This window comes from Phaethon aethereus (assembly GCF_964289735.1).
Source record: "Phaethon aethereus genome assembly, chromosome: Z".
Classification (NCBI taxonomy): Eukaryota; Metazoa; Chordata; class Aves; order Phaethontiformes; family Phaethontidae; genus Phaethon; species Phaethon aethereus.
Genome location: NC_138577.1, coordinates 6103949 through 6113653, shown reverse-complemented (window position 1 = coordinate 6113653; position 9705 = coordinate 6103949). Strand labels below are relative to the sequence as shown.

General features: G+C 47.7%; 1 protein-coding gene across 1 annotated transcript in view; it reads left to right on the top strand.

The window, feature by feature from the left end:
• Window positions 1–5837: 5837 nt before the first annotated feature.
• The window catches only part of SETBP1 (SET binding protein 1), a gene marked incomplete at its 3' end in the record, with an annotated part of 246062 nt that continues 242194 nt past the window's right edge, over window positions 5838–9705 (top strand). Inside the window, 1 exon segment of the mRNA XM_082013439.1 lies at window positions 5838–6409. Within this exon segment, the coding sequence (XP_081869565.1) occupies window positions 5918–6409 (492 nt within the window). The 5' untranslated portion in view covers window positions 5838–5917.

Below are 9705 nucleotides of genomic sequence, written 5' to 3'. Positions count from 1 at the left end.
TTCACATATGGTCATTCCACTTGCAATTATTCATATCACTTGAGGATCTCGTATCTATTGTATATTCACAGCTGTTTTATACGTGCCTATATCCAGGCATATCTTATAGATGGGAATTTTAGCAGTATGCTTAAATTGTCATGCAGCAGAGAGACCAATTTGCCTAGCACTGGAGAGAGACCAAAAAATACATCACAGAAGCAGAGAATGTCTGGGGTTGGAAGGACCTCTGGAGATCGTCCAGTCCATCATGCTGCTCAGCGAGGGTTCACCTAGGGCAGGATGCTCGAGGCTATGCCCAGCTGGGATTTAGGTATCACCAGGCCATCTTGGATTCTTTGTTAAGAGATGATCATTTGTTTTGCTTGAAGTCTTTCTGCCTTGTTTCTGTCCTGGTTGACAGAAGGTGGGTGAAAGGGAGAGGGTGTTTCCTGTGAGATCTATAGTGTGGACGGAAAATAGCTGTCACAGTCGTTTTTCCAGCTCCCTGCCAAAGCTGGGTTGTTCTTTCGGAGTATCATGGCCACAGGAAGTAACTAAGCTGTGGTCCAAAGATGCGATAAATCTAGCTCCAGGGCTCTGAGCGGCAGATTAAATATGCTACCGGTGCGTGATACTGATCCAGTATAAACTCATTCTCCTGCTACCAATTTGTTAAAAAAAATTGCAGTGGCTTAGTTTTATCCCAATGGACTTCGTGTTGCATCATACTATGTCACTTGTCTGCACCACGCTGGCTTTATGGGCTCACAGATTTTACTCATCCCCTGGAACTGCCTTTAAGCTGGCATGAAGAAAGTCCTCCTAACCCCCATTTTATGTGCTCTGGTCCATTCCACACTTCTAGTGTGATCAGATTCCTGTTCCTGGTCTACATCAAACTTGTGCTGCTGGTGATCTGGCAGCATGTGGACCGCAACCACAACCACGCTTGAAATTCCTAGGTTTTTTTGCAAAGCAGTAATGAAGAAATAGGTTGGGGATTTATTTTTTGTATTCCTAATGTGGGTTAACTGAGTTCAGTGCAGCTTGCTGTATGCTAGGCTGTTGGGTTATTATGTCCCATGATGGATTCTGAAGTTTCACTGACACTTCCCATAAAAGCAGGTTTCTGACCAAAACTTTCCCTCGGGTGTAATGTGGGTTGTCCATTGGCCTCTGCCCCAGAGGCAGCTGCATTTCAGCGGTGGCATATATAATTGAGGAAGCAACCCGGGAGTCTTTGGAGTGAAAGGTGATATCTCATCATTAAATATTGCTGTATAGTCTCCAGTGCTTTGTGGTGAACGGTTTTAAAAAGATGGAGCATAAAGAGGCTTCCAGGATTTCTGATATTTTGAGGAGATTAGGGATTTAACTGTATGTCACATGAGAGAATGTGAGTTCCAAAGGCAACATGGTAGACGTGGGGTTTGAGAAGATGTGGGCTCCACTTCACGCTCATTACGACTCTCTCAGGCTCATGCCTCAGCTTCCCCTCACTTGAACTTGTTCAATAGAGATTTTTTTCTTTTTCATCTTAAGGCATTTTGGACTCTGTGGAAAAGCTATCATCACGGCTGGGGTTAGTGAACTATGGGATTTGGGCAGAATCTCTTAATACTGCTCCAAGCTCTCTGCTGGTGCTCCTGGTGCTTGAGCAAATCAGAGCAGCGGCGCAAACGCTGAGCAGCTGAACCTGGCTTGCTTGCATTTGTGTAATCAGCATTTTCTTGTTGCTAATGTGGTTGCTCCTTTGCGTAGACCAAAAGCCATGCCAAGTGTTATACCTACTTTCACTTCCTAGAGAATCCCAAATAGGTGGATTTCTCCCCCCTGCTGTGGGCTCTCACCGCTGTTTTTGTCCTCAGCAAATTTTCAGTTTAATCACCTCATAGCCCTGGCATCTAATACTTGCAAGCATGAGTAGTTGCCTGAGGCAGGAGAAGGGAGCGTATTCAGAACCCTTAATGGGAAGCGAGTAGTATGACCCAAAGGGAGGTCTTGTACTTCAGGCCTTTTCCTCCAGAAGCGTGCCTGAGGTGCCCAGAGGAGCTGATAAAAAATATGTGAGCCGCCGGAGCAAGGCTGAGCACACAGGCCTTTGATTATTTCTCAGTACTTATCAGAGGAAGTGTGAATCTCTCCCTAATTAAGAGCTAATGCCAACTTCTGTGAAATTTGTTGTCACTCACCTGTGAATTATCCTCCTCAAATTTAACTTGACTGCAGGAAGCCTGCTAGCGGTAACACTTCCCTCCGGGAGCTTAATTCGGATGGTAAAATGCTTCTGTAGTTGCTTATTGAATGGGACTTGATACGGATGAGCCTTGGAGGCCTGGAAGGGCAGTTTGGGCAAGCACTTAAAAGTCTAGACAGCCCCCATCTCTTGGGTGTTTAAGATAGAGCTAGAGGTCTCCTGGAAAATCCACTTCCTCCCCAGGTTTCCAGATCTGCATATTGCCAGCTAAGGCAGAAGAGCTGCCGGAGGAAAAGTGTTCATCGCTGTCCCTTCAGCGCTTCTGCTCGCGGGCAGCCTGGAGAGGGGAGATGGGGAGGTTTCCAAAAGAGGTTACAGGTTCAGAAGCCTGCAGTGAGGTTTCCTAATTAGTCAAAGCACAGGTAGCCTGCCCAAACAAGAAAGACAAGTATAATGTCCCTGCACCCAAGTCATTTAACTATTAACCCTGGAGGAGAGTAAGGAGATACCTTAAAACAATGACCCAGTTAATTCTGCGTGGCGTTTGAGCGCAGGGTTATTTGTTGCTACCTGCGGGTCTGGTGATATCATCATCTGCAGGCTCTCAGCAGAACAGGAGGCCAATGTTTTTAAGTGGGATTTTAAGGTGGATTTGGCATGAACTCGCCTGCCACTGGTGTAATGGAACGACTTTATTCATCTGCTGCTTGTTTCTACTGACTTGGAGGCACATGGCCAAGCAGGAATGAGGATTTGGGCATCATGACCCAGAACTTGGGTCCAAGACCCACAACCAGACTTTGGGGCAGGAGCCTGGCTTTTTATTCACCCTCCATAAAACATTACCCAACAGTTCAAAACCTGAAAGACCCTTCCCAGCTTGGGGCCGTGAGTTATATTTCAGCTTCCATTCAACACCGGGTCCCGAGCGGGTTGGTTCATTACGCCGGTGGCTGTGGTCCCTTCCCTGCACCCTTGGCGGCGGTGGGTGCATCCTGCTGCCCTGCCTGCTGAGCTAGGTGCTGTCTGCCAGAAGCCTGCTCTTTCTCCCAGCAGCGGGAGAGGTTAAAAGGCTGTGGGCGGAGGCCGGCACAGAGTGCCCATTGTACATGCATGCATACCAGAGCAGTAACTCTCTGGAATGCTGCACAGCCGAGCTTTTACCACCTTGTGTTTGTGTTGCAGCCCAGGAGCGTGTGTACATTGCGTCCCTCTCCAAGGAGATTAACAATGCGAAATGGCAGATAAATAGGACGGCCTGTTTTTTTTTTCCCTTTTTTTTCTTTTTTTTTTGATTGCACGGGTTGGAAGAGGAAGGTAACCCTGACTCCCATTGCATCCATAGGCCCAAAGGAGAGGCGAGGTGCAAGGTCGGTCAATTAGGTGGAGCAGCTCCTTGCAACTGGGTGGCTTTAATGTACTAATTGCGTTAGTAATTAGTGACTACCGCATGGTAAACAGTTGGGTTCAAAACTTTGTAAGGACATTACCTAATCCTCCCTACAATGGCTTTGAATGAGGTAAGCATTATCCTTGTTTCACAGGTGGTGAAATGGAGGGACTTGCTGACCGCAGGGTGAATCAAGGCAGGCGTGCAGGAGACCTTGAGTCTGTTAGTTCTTCAAGATCACCTTGAATGAGACTAGTGGCAGCAGCTCTGGGAAATGAGTCTCCGCCCTATTGCCAGAAGATGTGCAACTTAAGCATAAGTGTTTTTACGGTGTACTTCTATCTACTGTGAGCTACAAAAACCACTTCTAAGGCCAGATGGTAGTTCAGGCTCCATGATAGTTCTTCCCTTTTTTTTTTTTCCTGCTTGGGCTGTCAGCCTGTGCTATTTATGGGAACTTTATTTGAATTTGTGTCTGCTGGGACCTGGGTGGAGGTCACCCAATGATTTCATGGAGCTCTAGGATGCTTAGGACTTTCCATTAGTAGCCATATGTGCCAGGGTCAGACAAGTGACCCATGGCCATACTCCAGTGGAAATGTAGTTATATGACTGATAAAAGGTGCTTGTTATTAACTTCTTTTTGAATTTTAACCTCATGCAAGATATTTTTGAAAAGCAGAAAGAAGCTAGTGGTACAAGGGCATGGGATTTTTCTTGATGAGCTGTTCTTTAAAGTAGAATAGTCTATGCTGACAATGCTGTTATGATTTGGTGATAGGTAGCAAGATCATTTTTTTTTATGGTTTATTGCTACTGAGAATGGCCTGGGAAATCCCTGGCTGTGCTCAGATCCTGCTTGCAGTTGGTTGAGGGGTGGGACTTGGCAGCGTAGCAGAGCTAATCTAGCAGGGAGCTACTGCTGAAAGACTGGGTCTGCACCCCCAGCACCTACTCCTGGCAGTGCCTTCTTGTTTCCTTCTTTGTATGCCAGAAGTGATACTCCTCTGACCCACCAGGGAGTTGTTTCTGCTAAAGTAGCAGAAAATATCTCTATTTCTCTCTGAGGTACTCTTCTGTTAATTTTGTAGCCTAAACTGGTTTACCATGATGGGTGGCAGGGTGGGTGGTGGCTATATAGGGGATTTTAGGGAAGGTGTATGAAAGCACCTCAACACCTTTAAAAACACCCTACGTGTATTTTTTTTTTTTAAATCAAATGCTTGGTATTTGGCTTAGTCTTTCTATGTCATTGAGTGAGACATCTTTTACCTCAGTTGAACATTTACAGCTTCTCCCACTAACTTTAACCATGGCATTCTAAGGTACTTAATAGGAGTGCTTCCATCTCAAAGGGTTCAGTCCGTGACGTTTCAAAGAAACCCCACATTTGAAAGGACGAGAGCACAGTCGTTGCTTCAGTCGACCCAAGCCTTTGCCACAGAGCAGACCCGGTACCCAAGGGCATGAGGAACTCTGGAAAACATTGAGTTTAGATTTCCTCCATCACCCTCAGTACTCAGGTCCCTGAAATACAAAAGACCCATGTTGGTCATCCTGCACTTCCAGCATCCCAGGGAGCATCTTGGGCTGCAGGCAGTGTGTGCCTGGCCCAGCGTGTACTGAATAACTCGCCCAAAGCAGAGTCAGAATAGCCAGCAGCCAAGGGCGTCTCTCTCTTGCTTGGGAAGTGGGGAAATAGGGAGTTTGAAACTTCTGTTTCATAGGGCAACACCATGTTTTCTTGTGCCCCCATCACTGCCTTATTGCTTAACCTGAGGCAAGCATCTGCCTCTATTTTTTTTTCCCCTCTAAACACCCCTGTGACAGCAAACAGTTTGAAATAACGAGGAGGTTCATGGGTGTGGAGAGCTGGTTTCTCCCTCATTTATTTCTCAAGTCCACAGTGGAAAGCGTTTGCATTTATACACTATATTTTGTTTTTTATATATCTATTTCCATCAGTTTAGCAATACACATGGCTATCGTTCCTCACTTTGCCATACCAGCTCCAGCCCTCAGAAATGCCAGCCAGCCTCGGTTCCCATTGCTTCAAGGAAGGTCCTTGAGATGCCGCAGGGGAAGCTCAAGCGTGCCCCATTTCAGTCATCTCCACACTCACGTTCGATATGTGTATGCATGCTAACTTCCTTTTTTTTCTTCTCCTTTCTTTTGACAGTGGCAGATTTGATCTCTTCTGAGCTCCTTGCGGCCACTGGGCGATCGGGACGTTGAATTCGGCGGACAGTTACCATTCGTTCCCCAGGATCGTACTTGCCCTTGCTCTCCTCACCCCCTCCCGTGCTCCCCTTCCCTCTGATAAAACTCCAGGGCATTGCGGTACTGCTATGGAGCCCAGAGAGACTTTGGGCAGCTCCCGGCAAAGGGGGGGCGAGGCAGACTTTCTGCCAGCCGCCGTCGCCTCGGCGAAGCCTCCGCCTGCCTCCGGCTGCGCGGGGGAGACGATGCTGCCTGCGGCGGGCTCGGGGAAAGGGATCCCGGTGAGCGGTGAGAGGCTGGAGCCCGAGGAAGAGGATGAGCTGGGTTCTGGGAGAGATGTGGATTCCACTTCCAATGCGGACAGCGAGAAATGGGTGGCAGGAGATGGCCTGGAGGAGCAGGAGTTTTCCATCAAGGAGGCTAACTTCACGGAGGGGAGTTTAAAACTAAAGATCCAGACCACCAAGAGAGCAAAGAAGCCCCCAAAGAACTTGGAGAACTATATTTGCCCTCCCGAGATCAAAATCACCATCAAGCAGTCTGGGGAGCAGAAGCTTTCCAGAGCTGGGAAAAATAGCAAAGCAGCTAAAGAGGAGGACAGATCACACTCCAAAAAGAAGGTAAGTCCTGTTCTTTCCCGTATTTCCCCTTTCTCCAGAAAGCAGAGCGAGAGGGTAGGATTAAACCTGCTCAAAGAGTTTGTGTCCGAGGCATAGCCTTGGCAAGGAGGAGCTAATACAGAGCAGGTATCATCCTGCGCTGCCGCGTATGCTGCCGGGATGATCTTGAACTATCCTTCAGACGAACCAGTTCAGAAGAGATCAAAAGTTCAGCCAGGCCTCTTCTATTTTTGTGGGTAATTGAGATTTAAGATTAATCATTACATGAGTGATAAATGAAGGAGCCCACTTCTAAACTGCTTTGTGTCTGAGCGCTAATGCTCGCGCCTTTTGGCAGTTAAAGCTTTCGACTACATTTTTAAAATACAGGTATGTGCACAGCGAACAATTGAATCCATTCCTGTATACCGGGCGACGGGCTCCATTATTCTTGATTACAGCATTGTGCTAGCAACACTATAGTTATGCTTCAGAAAATACTTCCATTATAAGTCTCATTTTCTTCCAGATGCGTATCATTTTCTCGAAAAATGGAGAGAAATTTCTGGTACTTTTAAGTTTGGGTAAAAATGGATCTTTTTTTTTTTTTTATTTAGTGAAGGAAAGGAAGAGGGAGGGGGAAAGAAAGAAAATCCTTTCTTTGTGTGAGCTGCTTTCAGGAGCGCCCTTTGGTTTTGCTGTTGCCTTGATTTTTCAGTAATGTGCCCTACACTTAGTCTTCGAAACAAATTTAGTTTGAGTGTTTTAGGCAATACTGGTGAGGGGAGGGACACCTTGTGTTATTTTGGTGTTTTCTGCCCTAGGCATTAGACAAAGGAGTTTTGGTCGGGTTGAGGCTTTATCACAGTACAAATATTTCACCTCTGCCTCCTCTAGCAACATGTGGGCACCGTGATGAGTTCAGACAGCAACCCAGATTTGATGAAAGACTCATGAGTATTTGCAAAACCTCGACAAATTCATCTGGGATGTAGGCATCCACTGATCAGAGCTCGGGGGATGACTTGGCTTTCCTGCTCATGCAGCTTGGATCCCTCACTGTGCAGAAGGGGGGGATTCATTTACTTCTCCCATACCTTATACACGTGATGGATGCTCACAAGGCTACTTTAAGCCTTGAGGAAGCTCATTGCCAGTGGCTCTCCCTGGAGACAGTCTCCTTGACAGACTGGTTTAGACCAAAATTCTGGTAACTCTAAATCACTTTCTGAAGCATCAACGTTTCCCATTGACTCAAGGCAGAGCATAGGGAGGTGAACATTGCTCACTCTGAGAGTACTTCTCTTAGAAGTTGGACTTGGAAAAAAAGCCCCAAATCAAGGGGATTTTTATCTTAGAATCCTGCTAAATGGCATACTCCATGTGCGTGAAAAAAATAACTCTTTTTAGCACAGCAGAGATATGTCCCAGTATTACACTGAGAAGAGATTTTCCCACCTATTGAGAAGGATGGGCTGTCTTCTTAGCACTGAGAAATGTCTTATTTCCACTCCCCTTTCCTCCCTGAATACTTGCAGAGGTCTCAGGGGAACTAGCAGTTGTGTGAGACCATGCTTGGTGACAGCAAAGGTGTCACAAGCAATCCCTCCATGGCCATGCAGGGAGAAAAAGAGACTTGCAAACCACAGTGCATGGACCGTGGAGAATATGACTGCTTAAAAATCAGAGCTATCATTTCTATTTATCACCCAGTCAGGTGGGTATGGAAGGTATGTTCATTCCTCCATGTGGCCATCCAAAAAGGTTAAATAAATAAAGTTAAATAAATAAAGTTATAAATTCAACTAAAAAAAGTTAAATAAATAAACTTTATTTATTTAGGAAAACTATGGGGGGGGGGGAGGGAACCACCCCCAAAAACAACAACAAAAAAGCACCTTGTAGCGTGGTTACGTTCAGGGTTTGACTTTAATTGCGGAAAGATAAAGAGTTTGAAGGAGGTGGATCGTGGTCCAAACACGGCTGCATCCAGCTCGCGCTTGTGCTGTGAGGTCTGAGCTGGCTGGAGCTGTGCTCGTACCCCGTGCACGGGCTGGGAGCGCTTTGGGACAGCACTGGCCTAATCTGGCCATTAAACCAAAACAAAACACATAAAAAAAAAAAAAACCACAACCAAAACCCCAAAGCCAGCAGGTGGATGCTCTGAGCAGATGGGGAGAGGGCTGCCGCACCGGCGCGTCCATTAGCATAACACCCAACGGCTGCCGCGCGGCAGCTGCTGGGCCGTGGCCATGGCCGAGGAGTCCCCAGCTGGGATCTGGACAGACCCCAGTGCTGTGATCTCAAGGGGTTTGGTGCCTGGAGACCCGCAGCCCGCATCACCGGGGTGGTAAATGATCTGCCTCCCTGCAGCCGAAGGGGTGTCGCGCCCGACTGCCTCTCAGCTCACGGGATCAGGCCTTGGCTGCAAAGCCCTCGTCTCGAGGGGTGATGGAAGGTACCGCAGCAGAGGGAGCTTGGAGATCGGTGGCAGAAGGGTTCCAGCGCCGGCAGCACGATGGCCTTCACGGCCGGCGCGTGTGTCTCACGGCAGCGGCGGCGATTTTTAGGGGAAGATGGGCAGGAGGAAACAACAAGTTGAAACTTGCACGGAGCTGAAGCTGCCCGGCCCACACGCGGGTCTCCCGGGGAGAGGGGAGCGTGCAGGGACCTTCTGCGTGTACTTGTGGAACCGTTGAGAGCGCCGGTAGTGGTTAAAAAAAAAAAAAAGAGTTTGTCCCATTTAAATGATTCTGGCGGTTTTGATGTTTCAGAGTCGGTCTGTTTGATTGCCCGTTGCTTTAATCAGCACGAACTCAGCTACCAGCAGCAGCAGCAGGGAACGGCACGTTTAAGCCAGTGGGGCCGATCCTCAGCTGGCATCGCCCCGCTGTCCTCTGTGGGTTCTTGCCGGGAGAGTTGGGCCCAACGTACACGTTTCCCTTGTGCGTGGAGTTTACCACCTCGCTTATGTATGCGGGGCGTGTATATAGACCTGTCTATAGGGGTGGAGAGCTGAGCGTGGGCTGAGCTGCAAGTGCCACGCTTGTGTCCCCGGTGGGTGGGAGCTTTGTCCTGCACCTCATGGAGTAGCACCTGAATTTACCTTTCCCCCTGAGGGGAGCAAACTCTGTCAGGACTTGAAAAATCACTTAAGTTTGTTGCATAATAATTTCAGCCACATCTCCAGCAGTCCCCAGTGCTTTGAAATACCACTTCAGCGTTCTTGCAGGAGTTTCAATACACACAGCACAGAGGGCAAGTAATGAAAACATGGAAGCAATTTAAGTAACAGCATGTGGGTACACAAAGGACTG